At 40.1% G+C, this 19,937-nt stretch overlaps 1 protein-coding gene across 1 annotated transcript in view; it reads right to left on the bottom strand.

Moving 5' to 3' along the window:
* Nucleotides 1-19,937, bottom strand: part of MYH15 (myosin heavy chain 15) — a 132,979-nt gene that overhangs the window by 80,112 nt on the left and 32,930 nt on the right. The window contains exons 12-17 of the mRNA XM_057696649.1: nucleotides 17,672-17,790; nucleotides 12,960-13,109; nucleotides 12,175-12,345; nucleotides 5,477-5,656; nucleotides 4,241-4,373; nucleotides 516-583 (exon numbers count right to left, since the gene is read on the bottom strand). Of these exons, the coding sequence (XP_057552632.1) occupies nucleotides 516-583; nucleotides 4,241-4,373; nucleotides 5,477-5,656; nucleotides 12,175-12,345; nucleotides 12,960-13,109; nucleotides 17,672-17,790 (821 nt within the window). The remainder of the gene's footprint in view (nucleotides 1-515; nucleotides 584-4,240; nucleotides 4,374-5,476; nucleotides 5,657-12,174; nucleotides 12,346-12,959; nucleotides 13,110-17,671; nucleotides 17,791-19,937) is intronic.

Raw genomic sequence — 19,937 nt, 5'->3', positions numbered from 1 at the left:
TTTTTTGTCTTAGGTCAGATTCTCTGGAAGCAGAATCTGAGATGGAGATTCTGGCTCAAGAGATTTATTTGGAGAAGGAGGGAAGCAGAGTAGGGCAGGGGGAGAAAAAAGCAACGGTATGGACTCCACTTAGTCTGAGTCCTGCAGAAACTCTGAGCACAGATGCACCACTTATACTACAGTTGGTACCTCCTTGAGGCAAGGGAGGGGCCAGAATCTGGAGGGGAGAGAAAGGAGACAGCTTAGCTTCCCATTTGACGAAGGGCAATTCTGGCAACTGTCAGCTGTTCTGTGCTACTGTTTTCATAAGTGGTAAGAAGGGCCGATAAAGGGGATCTAAGAAGGACACCACCAGTGTCCACTAAAGCCTGTTAACCTCAAGATAATCTTTAACTTTTCCAACTTGGTTAACTTCAGATATGTTATCCTTTTTGAAGATGTAAAATTTCAGATAAGTAATAACATATGCAAATTGTGAGGCAGTTAATACATGAATAGATGCAATTAAAAATTACTTTATGCAGAGATGCAACCATTTGGAATGAAGCTCCTTTCTTGCGTTTCTTCTCCCCAAACTGTAGAGCTAAAAAAAGAAGAAACAAAGTACTAAAAAGGCTCTTTTTTGTCACATCACCAAACCCTGCTGATGAAAGCATAAATGTGTCAAAGTTCTAGAAGCAATATGGCAATGTCTACCAAAAGCTTTAAAAATATTTATGTCTCAACACAAAAGTCTCTTTCTGCTGCTTTTCCTTAAGGAAATCGTGAGGCAACTGTGCAAAGATACTCACTGCAGCATTGTTTAGTCATTAGAAAAATATAAGCAAAAAATTGAAAGGGTAACAAACGTCTATCAATAGGAGATTGGTTACTTACATTATGAAACAGTATGCATACAATGAAACACTGCAACCTTTTAAAATGATAATGCAGATACACGTAACTGGCATGGGAAGATTGCTAGGATTTATTTTGAGAGAAAAATTAGTCTACAAAATAGTTTGTATATTATGATACTGAGTGTGTACACATGTTTTTAAGTGTGCTTTTTTGTGACTATATGGGTGACTATATACATAAAAAATGTTGGGTAGAGTATACACTAAGATGTTAGCAGTTGTGATCTCTCTATGGGAGAGTATAGGTAATTTTTATGTTCCTCTTTTTAGTTTTTCTATATTGTCTGAGTTTGGGGGCAACACTCATGCATTACTTTTGTAATTTATAAAAAACATTCTATTCCCATTTTCTTGATGCAAAGGAATCTATGCTAAGCCAAATCGTTTTACAAACATTTGTGTAGTGCTAACTCACAAAGGTGTACAAAAACACAACAACAAAACCCTTAGGCAATCTGGAAAAAATGAGCTATTAATATGAAAAACTGATAAGATACTTTCCAGCTTGAGTAGCAACTGTGCTGAGGCGGATGTCATAAAGTTTCATCGCTGATGGCCTACTGACATGCCCCAGGCCCTCCAAGTGAATCACTTGACTTCCATTTCTTTACCCATGGAAAGGGGATACTACTACATTCCATTAATTTTTTTAAAAAATTATAACTAGTTTACAGTACTTGGATTCTCCAGAAGAATGTATGCTCATTATGAGTAATTTAATGTTTGGAAGAGCCAGAAACTTGGAGGCAAGTGTTTTCAGGGGGTTCTTAAAGAATTGTGAAAAAGGACATTCTGGACAGTTCTCCTCTTCTAGTTCAAAAGAACACAGCACACCCTGAAGAAGAGTCAGAAGACAATGTCCTTTCTCATTCTCTGCCCAAACCACTCTCTGATTTCTTATGATCAGAGCATGACTCATTTGGGAGCCATACACTTAAGTGGCCACTATCTATCAGACTTCTCAGAAGTACTTTAGAAGCTATTAGAATCAGGCAAATGCACTGCCTGAAGATTTTCAGGGCCAAACACAATAGCTTTCATTTCTCAGCCTCCTCTTGAGGCAGGTCAACAGGATTTCAGGCATGCTCCTGAATTATGTCATCATGAGCTGATGGAGCCGGGAAGTGCTAAACTCTCTCCATTCCCTAACCATGTCAACAGGAGTCCCAAAGCAGGTGACAGGGGACAGGAGTGAACCTGAAGCTGGGTGTAAGACAACAGGAGGGTGAGACTGTCAGCAAGTGAGAGGACACACCCCATGTAAAGAACAGCTAGTACACTTTGCCCCATTACCACAAGGGCATCTGAAACCAGGCTGGCCAGAATTTCCATTTTTCAAAAGAAAAAGGGAATCCAAATGTGTATTGTGGAACCTTCCAATTTTTTTTAATCAGCGTTGACCAAACGTGTTTGAAGACCAGGTTCTGCTCAGGGGCTGCCAGTCTGGACTTCTGCGGTGAACCGTGGCGAGCCTCCCTCTGCAGCTGGCAGTCGTCCAGATGTGAGGGTGATGGCAGCAACCTGGGCTCTGTGTCCTCCAAGGCTTTGTATCACAGTGCAGAAATCTGGATTGGGTCCTGAATCCAGGTAGCCTGTCCATCTCTCTGTTTTGTTTCCAGAACGCCGTGAGAGTAGAACAGGCATGAGACGAGGAAGCACAAGTCTTGTTTCCTATCTCAGCTTTGCTATTTAGTAGTGTTAAATTAATGAAGCAAGGAGGCCACAGACTGAGGTGGCGGCCTATGTAAGCAAACCAAAATCTAAGCCTGTAAGTGCCCCAAGGCTACCAAATCAAAACACTAAGGACAACGTATCATAAAGAGCCAACAATACAATGGAATATTACTCAGCTATAAAAAGGGATGAGATGGAGCTCTATGTAATGAGGTGGATAGAACTACAATCTGTCATACAGAGTGAAGTAAGTCAGAAAGAGAAGGACAAATATTGTATGCTAACTCACATATACGGAATCTAAAAATGGTACTGATGAACTCAGTGACAAGAACAAGGATGCAGATACAGAGAATGGACTGGAGAACTCGAGGTATGGGAGGGGGCGGGGGGTGAAGGGGAAACTGAGACGAAGCGAGAGAGTAGCACAGACATATATATACTACCAACTGTAAAATAGTCAGTGGGAAGTTGTTGTATAACAAAGGGAGTCCAACTCGAGGACGGAAGATGCCTTAGAGGACTGGGGCGGGGAGGGTGGGGGGGACTCGAGGGGGAGAGTCAAGGAAAGGAGGGAATACGGGGATATGTGTATAAAAACAGATGATTGAACCTGGTGTACCCCCAAAAAAATAAAAAAAAAATAAAAAAAATAAAGAGCCAACAGAGCTTCAGTCATAGCTAATCAATAATTTCCTTACTTTGCTTCCACCTTTTCTCTATAAAAGTCTCTCCCTGAGCTCCTGTGGGTGGAATGCTCTTTGCCACTTCTGGTTTGGTGCTGCCCAATTTGAATTGCTGTTTGCTCAAGTAAACTCTTAAAAATTTTAATATGCCTGAGTTTATCTTTCAACAGTAGATTTGTGATACTGGGGATGCTGCTTAATTCTTCTGTACTTGTTCCTGTAAAATAGGGAGAGATTTCCCTCTGCATGTAACTGAAAGGGTCAGGACAAGGATTAAGTAAGATAATGTATCTAAAAGCGCTTTGTTGGGGCTTCCTAAGTGGTTGGGGCTTCCTAGGTGGTGTAGTGGTTGGGAATCTGCCTGTCAATGCAGAGGACATGAGCTCAATCCCTGCTCCAGGAAGATCCCACATGCCACGGAGCAACTAAGCCCGTGCGCCAAAAAATAAAAAAATAAAAGCGCTTTGTAAGTTACAAACTACTAAACAAGATTAGTTATTAGTTGGTCAACAAGTATTTATGGCATGCCTGCTAAACAGACATCCGCTACATGCTTGAGGCTATACTTGAACAAGTGAGACATCATCTCTGCCCTCATGAAGCTTATGAAAACCCCATTACTATAATATAAAAGCACTGTGAAGGAGAATTCCAGGATATTTGGGAGATATGCATTAAAGGAATTGTTATTTCCCCTAAATCATTTATTAAAACATAGTTTGCTGCTCTCTTCTTTGCAGCTTGGTTGAATAGAAGATAAAAGCAGGCTGGAGCAGTCTCCTTGAGATCTATCTACGTTAGGGCACCGTTCTCCCTAAGAACCACCAGCCAGAGGACGGAAAGGCTAATGAGAGGGGATGACTCAGACCACAGGGAGCAGACACAGATATCACAGGAAAGAAGCCGGAATTTTTATAAGTGCTGAGGCAGACATGAGTTCCATTCTGAGGCTGAAAATTTGAGGAAGATTTTTCGACTCACCAGTGTGGGTACTGATGTAATTTTCAAAAAGGTTTGCCAGGAGTCTGTTGGACGACTTCTGAAATATTGCCACCACTGTTTCATTAAGAAAATCTTTGTTCTTTTCAAGCCAGCCACTGATGTTATAAGGCACCTTTGGAAAGGCATGCAGTTCAGGTAACAAAAGAGGAGACTGCATAAGTTACTTAGCAAATTGTGTATTCCTTTAAAAAAAAAAATCATAAATTGTGTGGGTCCTTTAACTTTAAATCAGTTCAATGTAACAGCGCTGAATAAATATTCCAGAAATCTATGTGCAACACAAAGAGATTCTCAGGCTTTACCATTTACACTGTGGAAAGAAAGGAAGAAAAGGGGAGGTGCGGAGGTGGAGAGGGAGGAAGAAGCAGGGAAGCCGAGGAACATGAAGCGGGAGAGGGAGGAAGAAATAGATGGCATTTCCAGGAGAAACAATTCACATCAGCCCTCCTTCATGGGCAAGAATAGATGAAATAGACCAGCTGTCTCTGACACACAGTGAGCATTCCAAAAACATTATCAAATGGTATTTTACTATAAATATTATTATAATAATATTCAAGGATATCAAAGAAGAGAGTTACAAGCATATCTAGGTACAGTCAGCAGGTCATTTTTAGGTCAAAGCATTATTTTATCCCTTATCAGTTCTCTTCTTGTCCCATCCAGAATCGTGGACCAGAACCATAAAAGCAGAAAGAAGGGTCATGCGTGTGGGCACAGACACACACAGACACACACACACACACACACAGCCAGTGGGGAAATGAGGAGAGGGAGTGCGGGTCATTAGGAATCTTTGTTGGTCACAGTTTGGAGACCGTTACTTCACAGTGACTCTTTCTCTATGAGAGAATGAAGAAAAATCTTCAGTAAAAAGATCAATTGAAATCACTCATTCACACAATGTTCAGTTGAAAGGAAGGTCAAATAAGGAAAAACCCATGCTTTGATGGTCTCCATGACTTTCTGAAGCTTTCTTACTTTGAGTTGGGGTGACAGTCTATTTTGAGATTTTTGATCTCTGTTATTATAGTATGGCTGTTTCATTTCCTAAGTGCTAAAAGGCTATACCAATTTTTTTTTTTTCGGGAACTGAGATTTATTTTGTTCTTCATTTAATCTAAACTTTACTTATATATTATCAAAGGATTTGGGCTGAGTACATTTGAAACAGAGGCAGGAAAATTCAGGGCTGAGGGTCTAAAGGTAACGTACCATTCCTGCATAATGGACAAGTTCAAAGTGAGCTTCATATTTCTTCTTATTGTTAGGCTTGGGCTTCTGGAAATGAACTGACTTTCCAAAATGGTTGTCAAAAAGTTTGGTCTTGAAAGTCACATCAGTAGCCTGATGAAACATACATTCCTCTTCGAGGATGGAAAAGATGCCCATTGGCTGCTGGAGATACAGAGGAACAGTAGATGAAAAAAACATCAATAAACAGTATTTTCAGTAGGGGGTTAGTGTACGTTCTTTCCCACGAACCTAATTAGTTGACGAGAGGAAAGGATCTTCACTATTTATAACTAGCCAATCATCCATTCAATAAATATTTATTAAATTCCTACTAGGTACCAGGCACCAGCAGGAGCTGGCGATGCAGCCATGAACCACATACACAAAGTGTCTGTCCTCAGGGTGTTTACATTCTAATGGAACAGACAGACAATATACAAGTAAACCTAAAAATAACTTAGTTTCCCATAAGGGCTCTGAAGAAATCATGCAAAGTAAAGAGAGACAGAACGACTGGGGCTATGGGAAAGCTATTTTAGTAGGAGAGTCCGGTGAAACCCTCTGACCTGAATGAGAAGAGCAAATCCTGAGAAGATCGGTATACAAGTGCCCTGGGCCAAAAAATGAAGCGTGCAACGGCCCTGGGGTGGGAGCACCCTTGGCAAGTTTGAGGTCCTGCCAGAGGCAAGTATGGACAGAACAGAGCTAGTCAGAGGGGGCGTGCGGAAGGAGAGGGATACAGAACTGGAGCCGAAAGACTTTCCACGCCACGGTAAGATATTTGGATTTTACTTTAAGTGTGATGGGAGGCCTTTGGAGATTTTTAACATAAAGTGACATGATTTAATTAATGCTTGGAAAAGATTATTTGTTTAGGAAGGTGTTGGTGACGAAAAGCCTGTGGGCCAATCCTGCCTATGGTCTGTATTGGAAAGCCAGTGAACTAATAATGGTTTTTACATTTTTTAAGGGTTGTTAAAGAAAGCAAACAAGAAAGGATATTTGATAGAAAATGGATGACCCCGTCAGCAAGCTTTTTCTCTGAAGGGCCCCAAAGTAAAGCTCTTAGACTTTGTGGGCTGTAGAGTCTCTGCTGCTGCTTGGCCCTCAACTCAGCCATCTCAGTCCTGAAAGCAATGGACAATGTGTAAATAAAATGGGGGTGACAATGTTGCATTCAAACTTTATTTACGAAAACAGGCCACAGGCTGGCTTTGGCCCACAGGGCTACAGTTTGCTGACCCCTGATCTAGACAAGTGATAGTGTTGGAGATGAGGAGAGGTCACTGAAACATGATGTGGGTGGAAAGCAGAGCTGGGTCACAACTTGCTGATGGATAAAATGTGGGGTATAGTAGAAAGAGGAAGGATGACCAGGTTTTTGGTTTGAGCAAATGGGTAACGGATGCTGCCATTAACCTACATAGGATGCTGCATACACATAGGGAAAAACAGGTTTGTGGGGGGAAAGATCAAGATAGAACCATGACCCCTTGGCCCAACTACTTAGATTTCATGATTCTCTACCAACCCTTTGTACCTAAGAACCACAAACTCTCAGGTTTGGGAGAGACATTAGAGGTCTGGCCCAACCCACCTAAAAGTTCCTTGAATCCCCTTTACAATTTCCCACTAAAAAGTAGGTTAGCTTATGCTTGAATATGTTCATGGAGAGAGAACACACCAACTCTGAGTCAAGGCTCTGGCTGGGTGACATACGAAAAGAAAATTTGTTTGTAATTTATAATCCTTTGTTCGAAATTACGGCACTGGAGCATACAAATGGGCCTAATTTGGATTATTACGTTCTTGAAGAACCTGGTTTTGATCCACCTGAGTCTATCATTCTAATATAGGAACTACGGGTTTCTACCTCTTTTGTCTAGTCTCATAGACTTAGAATCTTCATTTTACAGAAAATGTATTGAATGATATTCAATCAATAACTCTTGTGCTAAAGGACTCCGGCACATCTTCCTCCCTCCCAAGCATCCAGGTGGGGAACGATGCAGTGAGTAAATATGCAACGTCTTGCTCCTGGTGGCATTGACCTTGTGGGTTCTTGGCAAAGTGAGAAAAGTGGAGGAGAACAAGGAGGAGGAAGGAGAATCTGATAAAACTAAGCAGTTGAGTCACCGGGTCTTAGAGGCTGGACTCTATCTTGTATCGCATATTTTCCTACCACAGAAATAGTCAACCCTCAGCCAACACTGGAATGAATCATTAAAAACTGTAAGCATCTCCTGCTTACAGGATGGTGCCTGTTAACAAGAGGGTTGTGGCAAAGCCTCACAAGGAGCCCCATCTCTCATACACGAGGACCACCGTGTCTCTGGGACTCCAATGAAGCCATCTTCTGTCTGAGGATGAATGGATGTTTTATGCAAAGCAAGTAGACGTCACGGCTCAAAATGTAACAATTAAACCACTGAGGAGGGAAAAACGCTGTTTCTTCAGGGTCTTCTCCACCTCTCCAATGCTTAAGAAGTATAAAACTACTAATAAATATGAGGCCCTCTAGCAAATTAATTTCCAAATAGGTCAGGAAAAAAAGTAATTATGTTCTGCCCCCCTAGCATCAATTGTCCCGTATTGCACAGTAAATGGTCCAAGTCAGTTGCCTTAACTCTGAACATTGGTGCTCTAACCTCTCCCTCTTCAAACATTATCAATTCTGCCTTCCTCTCTCTTATATCTATCACTTTCTTACTACAGTATTTCCATTTCTGCTGTTCTGATTCAGGGTCTCTATTTCTCACCTGCTGTAACAGCTTCTTAACTGCCCTAACGTTAGCCTTTCCTCCCATCCCAGACCCCATCCACAAACCCATCAGATTAGACCCAAGCATCTCTGACTACCTCACTGCCCAGCATGGAAACGTCTTTGGCTCCCCTTTGACTAAAAATAAGTTATAAATTCACGAAAATCTTTTCACAGCCTGACCCTCATTTTCTACTTCTAGATGCTCCCATCTGCATATTCTAAGCTCTAGCCGGATTTTGAAATGTGTGCATTGCCTTCCTGTCTCTAAGCCTTTGCTCTTGCCCGTCACTCCACAGGCTCACTACTTTCCTCTTTTCACCGGATGAAACCACATCCACTTCTTCAGACCCAGCTGAAGTTTTGCCCCCCTTCCCACCAGGCCTTCCTAGATTCTTGCAGCCAGAGGAGATCTCTGCTCTTCTGAGCTCCGTGGGCCTTTGTCTGTGCCTTTACCGCATTTATCCTGACACATATTTCTACATTTATTAGACTTACAAATCTCCTATTTGACTGCATATGTCCTAAGGGCAGGTGCTATTTATAACAAATGCTTAAGTTTTCCATAGCATTTAATTCAAAGTTTTATACATAGTAATGCAGTATTAGGCCTAAAATTAAGGTCCAACATTTTGTGGGCTTTGACATCAGGGGAACATCGGGAGGGCCTCAGGTGACCTAATCACGGGTCCCCTCCCCATGTGCTACCGTAGGTTAGGTCCTCCAGCCATGCAATGCTCTCCATCATGGGAAAAGGCACAGAGCCTGCTTATTCTTGAGTAAAGGGTTTCAGTTACCTGCCAGCCCATGGAATTATTGAAACAAGCCAACCACATCTTCCAGTGGGAATCAATGGTTACCTCACCTTATTATTACTACAAAGCCTGCCTCCCACGGCTCTTGCTTGTTCCTTCTGCCCCCAAGGGCAACCCCGGCCATGTGCCCCACATGGCATGCAGTGTGCTCCTCCCCCAGGCTGTGAGTATATGTGACTGATAAGCTGCTGTCCATCTCATCTGTCCAGTGTCATGTGTCCTATGTTCAGCCATTCCCATAACCCTAGGGTAGGAATCCCCCCTCACTACTGGGATGAGGAGGAAGTGATCAAAACAAGTAGTTGCTAAGTATCTTTACTTGTTAAATTTTGAAAACTAGTGTTTGGTCTTAAGACATCTTTCCAATTATATCCCCAGTTCTTTGAGTACCAGGGTAATGCCTCTGGTTTGTATTTCTCACAACACATAGCAATGTAGGTCCTGAGGTGACTAAAATCTAGGTCTTTAGCAAATTTCTGTTAAGGAATTAATTGATAGGTGAACACTAAGACATACAGGTTTGAGCTTTGGGACCTGGGCTGCTTTGCTGTGAGCAGTAGTTAGGCAAAAAGTAAGAGTTGTGAGCAAAACCCCCACAATGTTATATGTTTAAAGAAAATATCTTTGTGCATAGAAGGGATACCTAACTAGATATTAATGTGATTCACCTTATAATAAAAACACCAGAATTAGCATATCCAAAGAACTCTACTTGGGAGACAACAACACTCATCACCAGGATGTTACCAGAGTTTAAAGTATTTTAGAACTTTCGATGGGACATCTGACCCCTTTGACTACTGGCACATGGAAACATCCTGTTGTCTGACAGTCACAAGGTATTCAGGCCAAGTCAGACAAATAAGGTGAAAAATACAGTAATGCAGTTTGGACTCAAAAACGGTTAAGATGATTGGTATTGAAGTTAATTTTCTCTCAAAGATAGTAAAAATCTAAAAATTTATCCTAATCCTCATCCCATGAAGGACTTTTTCCAAAAGGGCTGAATTACTGGAAGAAGGATGTAGCCTCTCAAGGTGACTCCATTGAAGGGGTAACAGTTTTTAAATGTATAATTTTGGATATATTTGTTTTAAAAAAATAATAAAAATAACCTCTTTACCAACACCTATGTAAAACCATAAATATGTAATCATATGTTAATACTTTAATATGTAAATTGTTGATGTTCAAGTTCTAAACAAACTAGAATATTTCAAGTAATGAGATAATTGTGAGCTAATCCTATAATGGATCTGTTCACTGCTTATTTATAGGAGGATGTTACTGTATGCTTGAAGACCAAGTTAACAAAGTTGGTGTGAAAATACATTTTTTAGCTTGATATAAACTTTTTTATACACATAAAAACACAGAACTTATGTGTATGAAAATCTCTCTTTTCCTTATATACACATACACAGATGCATTCTTTAAGACATTTTATATGTATTGATGTATTTTAGTTCCTTTGAGCTTTGAAAACTTCCCATGATACATTCTGTTTCAAGGAGTGAGTTTGATCATTAGTATTTAATACAAATTTCCTTCATGTAGCCAGAGTAAACACAATGATCTTTTCAAAATACAGAATCATTTTAAGGAAGGTTTTGGTATTCTGCGTTTGCCCGACCTGAACACCTTTGAAATCACTCATAGGAAACCAAAGACTTATCTTTTGCTTCTGTCACCTGCTCAGCTTTTTTTTTTTTTTTTTTTCTCATTTTCTCATTTCAGTAGAAAGTACAACAGGAAATTACATCTACATTGCTAGTGTCTTATTTAAAATAACTTTGATTGTCATAAATAAGGTAATAGGCTTCAGATCAACTACAAATCAGTAACATTCACAGGCTTATCAGGCTCTGAATGTCTGAGTCCTGACTTCCTGCCTGAACACAATATCTTGTCATATTCAGAGTATGTAGATATTATAGGTGACAATTGCCCAAAGTTAAGTCTCCCCCTCGCGGGAGCTCCAAGTTCTTTTGCTTCATTTCTAATTAGGAAACTATAGCTTTAATAATCCCATCAAACAGTTCCCAGATCACGGCTGGGCCCTTATTATCATTATTTTTAATCAGCTCACAAGTTGGTTCATGACCATTTTTTTTAATCAGCCTGTCCTCCCTCCAGGAAGTTCACTGGTTATAAAATAAATAAAATCAATGTGATGTCCACTCCTGTTAGGAACTATGGCTATTATCAAGGAAGATTTAGTTTCATCTAAGTCTAACATATAAAATGGTTGGGACAGTGATTGATAAAATCTGGGCCCCACAAAGGACAGTGAGAGGTCAGTCACCCTTACCCCTTTCTGACGGGGTTGCTGAGAATCAAATGTGAGAGCATAGCATAGCTGCCCAGACCTGTGTCCAGAATCCCCTGCAGTCCATGGCTCTAGCAAGACACAAGGGCACATAGCTGCTCACACCCCGCCATGTTTGCTCCCTTGGACAAAGCCACAGGGAAAACCATCCAGACTTGCCCTGGCAAATCTGTTTCATCTTTCTCAGAGTGAGTACAGGAACATCATCGAATTCAGAAACCATATACTGCAGCTAATTCACTAATAAGCCATGAAGTATTGTCATAAATTACTTAAACCAACTGGTACTTGTCCAATTAAATGAACAAACTACATCCTGCAAGGTAGTGGCCTTAAGGATTTATGGCAGTTGTTTGTTTGCATGCTAATTTGCCAAATTTCGTTAAGCTGCTCTGGGTCTACTCATTCACCTTATGTTAATCAGCCAGGACTTACAGTGTTCATATTTTCAGCTCTGTGTTTTTCCAGTCAAGAGCATGACCGTTTTTAATCTCGACAAGCTTCCTCACGCATTAACAGTGGAGGCCATGCATAAGCAGCGAATGCGCAGCGACAGTGTGAGTTAGAGATGATGGAGTAGGTAACTGATGCGAGAGTTTAGTTAGGATGCCACAGGTGCCGCACAGAAAAAAACGTTAAGAGAAAATGTGCAGAGCTCTCCTGCCCCATTTCCCATCCCCTTGATAGAGCCTGGGTCCTGACCTGGATCAACATGGAAAGCAGGGACAATTCCCCTTACAGGAAAAGGGATGAGGAGAAAAACACACATCACCTTCTCAACGAGATCTATGCAGGCTTGCAAATCCAGGCCACAGTCAATGGACACCCAGTCAATGCCTTCTCTCCTATACTCCTCTTGCTCCAAAACCAATGTGTGCTGATTGAAGAAATGTTGTAACTTTTCGTTGGTAAAATTAATGCAAAGTTGTTCAAGGCTGTTATACTTCAAGGTTGTGATTAGGTAGGAAGAAGAGATAAAAATAAAATTGAGAAAATGGTAATTATTGGAGGTGATGGATATGTTAATTAACTTGATTGTGGTGATTATTTCACAAAGTATATGTGCACTGAATCAAGTTGTGCTACTTAAATATACACATTTTTCAAATTGTCAAATATACCTCAATAAAAAGTGAAATAAAATTGAGGTCCATTTGCAAAAATGTAGAGAGAAAACTGCAACCACTATCATGTGTTGGCAAATAGACCCAATAAGTAAAAATTGCTCAATTAAATTCTTACCTCTTTCACATATACCTGCAAACTAAAGATTATGACAGTAAAATAACACTTAATGATATTACAATTCAAAATCATAAAAGATGTCTTTATCTCTACTTACCTCTATTTAAGGCTGAATTAATTTCTTAGCACTGTTAATTATAATAATTATTATTATTTTTTACTATTAATAATAGCCTTTTCTTACCAAAGTAGCTCCTCAGGTTTACACAGAATGAATCTCATCATGCTTCGACTACATTTTCTGACATTCAATTCACATAGTCTAATCCCCTTGTAAATATACATCGACTTCATTCTTACAGATATACTTACATCAAGCATCTCAAAACCAGTGATGTCAAGAATGCCGATGAAGAACCTCCTTGACAGCTTGGCATCCAGGGCCCTGTTGATACGTGCCACCAGCCACTTAAACATCCTCTCATAGATTGACTTAGACAAGGCACCAACAGCACAGGTCACCTGGAAATCACATTGAAAGTATTCCTTCGCCTGATAGCAGTGTTCATTTTGATCCTGGGCATACTCCATCAGCAACCACCTTCTAGTAAAAACCAGCACATATCTATCCACTTTCTGTGGTTCTAGCTTTAGGCTGAATACAAGAGGAAAGGGAGAAAGAAGCAAGGAAGAGAGGAAACCGAGAAGGGAGGGAGAGAAGAAGAGAGGGGAAGAGAAGCAGGGGAAAGGAGAGAAGCCAACCTGGTGCCTCCCTACCCAATACTTCTGTGAGAGATTCATGTTCCTATCACTAAAGGACCAAACATCCTGGGGTAGAGTGGCAACATGCTCTAAAGCCTTGCTGTTCAGAGTGTGGTCCTAAGACCTGCAGCACCAGCATCACCTGAGAACCTGATAAAGATGCCACTCTCGGCATGTCATCCCAGACCCGTGAAACAGAATTCGTACTCTAACGCAATCCCCTCTGACTCCTACGCACCATAAAGTTTGAAAAATACCGATAGAGTAGGTTAGGAATCTGGAATCCCAGCTCTTGTCCTGCTGCTGCTGTTGCTAATACATTGTATAACCTTTGGCAAGTGACCTAACCTCTCTGGGCTGCAGTCTTTTCATTTCAATTATACTCTTGAAGATGCTTTCCAACCTCAGCTTCCACTTTCTTTATTATATTAGTTCCCAGGGCTGCTCTCAACTCCATGTGGGGAGAACGGCAATTTAGTGCCCCATTCTGACTCAGATTCTCCTACTGTAAAACTCTGGCTGCATTTCCCTTCCCTGGAGGTATGTGGCAAAGGCTCTCTCGTAACCTATTGGGGAGAGCTCCAACCTCTGTGCCTGATACTGCTGTACGGATGCAGATCCTGCTGCCGTGATGCAAAGGCGCTGCTGTAGTAGCAGGTTTCTGACAGACTCCAAGTAGGAGTGAATTTCAGCTAGACAGTCTCCAAGCCTGGAAGCAGAATGTACTCCAACGACTTAACATTTAAAATAGGCCCCATTGCATCCATCCTTCAGCTGCCCAGGAGAGCGAACACAGCAGGAGCCAGTTGGTGTCTGGTGGTGATTTAGTTATGAGTCACCCACACCCTGATCAGTTATCTTGAGTCATTTCCACAGTAATCCATAAGCCGGATGGCATCACAGTTTTTTATTATCGGCATCAAGAGCACACCCGCACAAATAAAGCACCAAGAATGATTTTTATCCTCTGGAGCACCGAGGAAATCACTCTCTGTCTACAGCAGTCACTTTGAAAGTTTAAAGAGAACATGACTAACTTGCTCACCCCCTTTTAGTTCCCTAAATACTTGAGAAGTGGGAGTGGGAGAGAAACTGGCCAAGGATGGGGAGTAGCAAAGAAACAGGAAGAAAGCCTGAAATGGTAGCAGAGGAAGAAATGGATGGTGTGATGTCTGCTGAATGAATTAATAAAACTGATAATCCAATATACTGCTCACCAATTAATCTTTATCATCACTTCCTGTCCAATGAAGGAGGAATAAGGCAGGAAAATCTACACATCCACTTTTCAGGGACTAAATGGACCCATGTCTGAGCTCTTTTTAAAACAACCTCACAGAAGACTTTGATTACTTGGGGGTCAAGAGTATATGATAGAAAAAACAAAGCTGAAAAGAAATAGAGTCAAATAGTCATACTTTAAACCACCTTGATCCCTGCCTTTCTCATCTGTAAAATAACAATATCAAAAGATGCTTGTCTCATGGTTGTTGGGAGAGATTCAATGAGACAGAGGATGTAAATATATACAGCACAACATTTGGCACTTAGAATTCAATAAATGCTAGTTGCCCCTTTCACATCTCTTTTCTACTTTCATCACTGCCTCATCCTCGATCCAGTATTTACTATCCATGTTGCCTCAAGCATTTAATCTTTCTAAGTTCACTGTCTTTAACTATAAAACAGAAATATAAATAAGATCAACTTTGCAGACTTGCCGTTAGATTGAATAAGCTAGCGATCCATACAAAGCACATAGCCCAGCACCCATAGTGAGCAGTCAGTGGCTACTGATTATTATTTTTGTTTGATCATTATTAATCTTTTTAAAGTAAAATAGCTTATTTCTGATAAGCACGGCTAGAGCTCTCCTGGAATCATATAAGACTAGACCTAAAGAACCTTCGTTCCTGATAATCACTTATAGTGGGTCTCAAATTGGGATGGCAGGGAGAGGGGCATCTGGAAACAGAGTTGACATTTTCCCGTCATCCCATCTTCCCATCTCATCCCCTCGTGACTGAGAGTGTTGCTGATATTCAGCACTGGGAAGCAGGAAAGCAAAACCTCCTACAACATGTGGACATCTCATACACGAAGAATTATACCCGTTAGATGCCAGTCATTCCCCCCGCCACTAACACACACAGAAGCATTTAACCTCTTCATAGGGGTGCTCAGAAAGATGGAGTACTTGACCAGAGTCCCAGAGTTAGTTAGTATTAGAGCTAGAACTAAATTTTGTATGGAGTGTTAACACTGCAAGAATTTTTGCCATCTTTTGCAATTGTCATCAACAGAGCATATATATCTCTATTCTTAGCTGTGACAATTGTCTCTATAAAGTCAGTAAAATTCCTAAGAAAAGAAAAGCCTTACAGTGTGCTTTCTTACTCTGTCTCCAGGAGATGGAAGAGGAGAGAGAGAGAGAGTGCACGAGCAAGAGGGAAAGTAAGGGAAGGGGGAGAGGATGGAGGATGAGGGTTTTTTCTTCCTTTCATTGTTGAATAATAATCTATTAGCCTGCTTCAGTGATTCCATTATAGTAGAGGCTGGTGTGGTAACTCAGTCCCTGAGAACACAATATTAAAGAGACGAAGGTTTGATTTCAGTCCTCCTATGGGCTCATTAGTTTTACACAGAGCAAGTCCTTGTTCTGTAATCATAGCATGTCATGTGTGCATGTGGTGGTGAATGTCTTAAAAGGCAAGAAGCTGCCAAATACCTCTAACCTCACTACCAAGAAAGAGCTCAACTACTTGTCCTGCTGAGCCTGGTTCAACGTCAGCTCAATATTTCGTTTATTTTAACATTTATGGAGCACCTACTACTTGCAGGGCACTGTGCTAGGTGCTGAGGTACTAAGGTGAATTAGACACAGTCCATGGCCTCCAGCAGCTCAGGTTACCAGGAAGGACAGAAATGTAAGCAAATTGTTCCCATAGATTTGGTCTTACAGTAGAGGTAGAATGATTGCTTTACAGAGTAAGCTGAACTCGGAAATTGATTTTGATTAGTTGTTGAAATGTTTTAAAAAACATAGTCATACCAGATGCCTTAATATGCCAAAAGAAAGAGTTTATTGCCATCAAAAGAACTATCTTCTATCACAAACTTTGACATTTGTCTATCTCATTTTCAGATGTAAGATGTATACAGAGTGAGACCGTCTAAGCATCACCTGAATACTAGCTGTGTGTCCTTTGGAGTGTTACTTATGTTCCCTAACTCTCAGTTTCCTCAACTGGAAAAAACATAAGTTAAGTGTCCCTGCCCTTTGCCTCTGAGTATTGTTGTAGGAATGGAAGGAGATAATACAAATGCTTTATACATATTATATGTTCTCAAACCACTTCCTCTTTCCAGAAAGACTACATTTCTCAGCCCCGCATAGCTAAGAAGAGAATTTGACTAATTCTCACCAATAGAACATTAGTAAAGGTGATATCACTTCTAGCCCCAAACAGTTAAAGTGGGTGTACTTTCTTCACAAATCATCTTTTCCCCTGTGCAGAAACATTGGAGGCCATGCATTCCAGATGGCCTAAGTACAAAATTGAAGAAGGTGGTCCAATCTTTACTGGACTTGGTATGAGTAAAAAATAAATGCCTATTTTATTGTCACTGAGATTTTAGTGTGTATGTGTTACTGTAGCATGGCCTATCCCATACTGACTAACACATAACAGATGTAAATTATTATTTTGAAATGCACTAGTATACTTAGGTGGTCTCATTGCTGGCAGCCCTGGGACTATATACTGAAAGGCCTCAGGATCAGCAGTCCTCAGAGCACTTGTTATACTGAACAAAACCTATATGACCTTCCATCTCTCATTTCTGCCCTCATTCTCTCCCTCTCTTCAAATGCTAACTATAGCATATGTTCTGAAACCCCTTCTTAATGAATATGTCTGAATGCCTAAAACGTCAATATTCTGAATAGGTGATAGGTGTCAACTTGCCAATTTTATTCATGTCAGAAACCAATAGTTTTAAAGGCTTCTTAGCTGGACAACAAAGATGTGGATCACAACAAGTAAAGGACTTGCTTGCATCTACAAAGAGACTTGTTACCTAAGGGAAAACTGTCAAAATGGTATATTTCAGACTAGAAAGACTCCTAACACAGGAGCATTAACTGTGGTAAATATGCATCACAGATGAAAACATTTGGAATACTCATCACAGTAACTCTTTTTCACTTTTTTATAGAAGCTCTTGTTGCAGACATCATCAGAAGTTGAAAAATACACAAATACAATATGTGTACAACTATTACAAGATCATAGAATCATAATGTTCTGGAAATACCTTACCTGTTCTACATTTTGACCTCTAGTAACATATTCATTACCAACTTTGATTCTAGGATGGATCAAGCCCTTCACCAGCTCAGAGGAGTTAACGCCCATGAGGAAAGCAGCTTTGTCAGCATCTGGTCAGAAGGAAAAGAAGGAGGGAGGGAGAGAGAAAAAGAGAAGGAGGAAAGTGGGGAGTGGGAGAGAGGAAGAAAACCACTATTAAAATTCATTCCACTACAGCCTAATAGACTACCCAGAAGATGGAAAGATGGTTTGTTTAGAATGATGTAGCAAGGTAGAGTGTACTTCTGAAATAAATACATGAATCCCAAATGTTTAAAAGACTCTATTTCTTGGAAATGCAAGTCAAAACCACAATGAAATGCCACTTCACATCCACTAGAATAACTATAATCAAAAAGACAGACAATAACGAGTTTTGGTAAAGAAGTGGAGAAATTGGAACCTTCATACGCTGCTAGAATATAAAATGGTACAGCCACTAGGGAAAACTGTTTGGCAGCTACTCAAAAGTTAAACACAGTTACTATAGGATCCAGAAACTTCACTCCTAGGTATATACCCAAGAGCAATAAAAACATATGTTCACACAAAATAGTTGTACACAAACGTTCCTAGCAGCATCATTCATTATGGTCGAAACATGAAAAGAACACAAGTGCCCATCAATTGGTGAGGAGATAAACAAACGTGGTCTATTAATGCAATGGAATGTTTTTAGTCATAAAATGGAATGAAACATTGATGCATGCTACAACACGGATGAGGCTTGAAAACACTATTGTAAGTGAAAGAAGCCTGACACAAAGGCCATATATTCTATGATTCTATGTATGTGAACTGTCCAGAATAGGCAAATCCATAGAGACAGAAAGTAGATTTGTAGTTGCCAGGAGAGAAAGGAATGGGGAGTAACTACTTTTGGGTACAGGATTTCTATTTAGTGTAACGAAACCTTCTGGATTAGATAGGGGTGACAGTCACGCAACCTTGTGAATATGCTTAAACTCACTGAACTGAACATTCTAAAAGGATAAATTTTATAATATGGGAATTATAGCTCAACTTTTAAAAACAATCTATTTCTTGATACTGGTCCTCTTCTGAAAAGAATTATTTATCTGAAGGACATGAAAAATCTCATGTTCATTATTTGCCTATTTTCCCCTTCTACATATACATTTGTAGATCCTTTCAATGAAACTGTAACTTGGACCATGTAATTGGATAAATCAAGACAACCACCAATCAACAGAAGCCAGGACACTTGCCCATCATCTTCAAAAACCTTTCCTTTTCCTGTGAAGTCTCTGCTCTGTAGTGCCCTCTGCTGCCTAACAAGAATACTTACAACCCACACAACTGTATTTCTATAGAACAGAACTTCTATCTTCTAAGGAAAGAAATAAAGAAGAAAGAGTGTTATCAGAAGGAAAAGTAAACAAGCATGTACATCAGGTGTTAAAAAGTGACAGTAACACAGAAGAATGCCAAAGACAAAAAGTTATAAGCACATTTCAAATTGCTGATTTTTTCAGTTATCAAACGAAAGGAATATTTTGTTCAACTGAAACTTCTCTACTGTATTCCATTTTAAATAAAGTCTGAGATATGCTAGTATATCTTATGTAGTCATTCCATAAAATTAATGTCTTAGAATAGAAGGAAATGCTGTCTTACTTCACTAAGAAGTACAAAATTTCCTGAGCAGTAACCACAAACAGAGAATAAAGCAAAAACAAAATACAATTAGAGAGGTATATGTCATTTGTATTAACAATATCCATTTCCTTTCTGTGGGCCTTTAAAATTTTCACAAAGGCTTGAAAAACCTGAAATGTTTGATTTACTTGTTAACTAAAATCAATATATATTATACATACATTTCTGCAAGCTGTACACCTACTCCACGTCAGTGATAATGGCCTAGGTACTCAGTTGCTATGAAACCTTTCAAAATGCAATGTCTGTTTGGGAAAATAAATGGAAAAATCAAAAGTAGAGCAGGCATGCTCATCCTATGCTGAGTTCTTCCTTCTAGGAGTGCCATGTTTGGAGACAAAAGCCTGATTATTTCAAGTTGAGGAGCCAATGGGTCAGAATCACAGACTTTTTGAACCAGAAGAGATTTTAAAGAGCATCTAACCCAAAATGAAAATATTTCAAAGGAAGGGAGAAATGCAATGTGCCTGATGAATCTGAGCAGAGATGAATCAGTAACCAACAATGTGAAAAATGAACAATTCCACAATATCTGTCC

The sequence above is a fragment of the Hippopotamus amphibius genome, chromosome 10, assembly GCF_030028045.1.
Source record: "Hippopotamus amphibius kiboko isolate mHipAmp2 chromosome 10, mHipAmp2.hap2, whole genome shotgun sequence".
Lineage (NCBI taxonomy): Eukaryota > Metazoa > Chordata > Mammalia > Artiodactyla > Hippopotamidae > Hippopotamus > Hippopotamus amphibius.
Note: the sequence above shows the minus strand (reverse complement) of the source record. Positions and strands in the feature narration are given on the sequence as shown.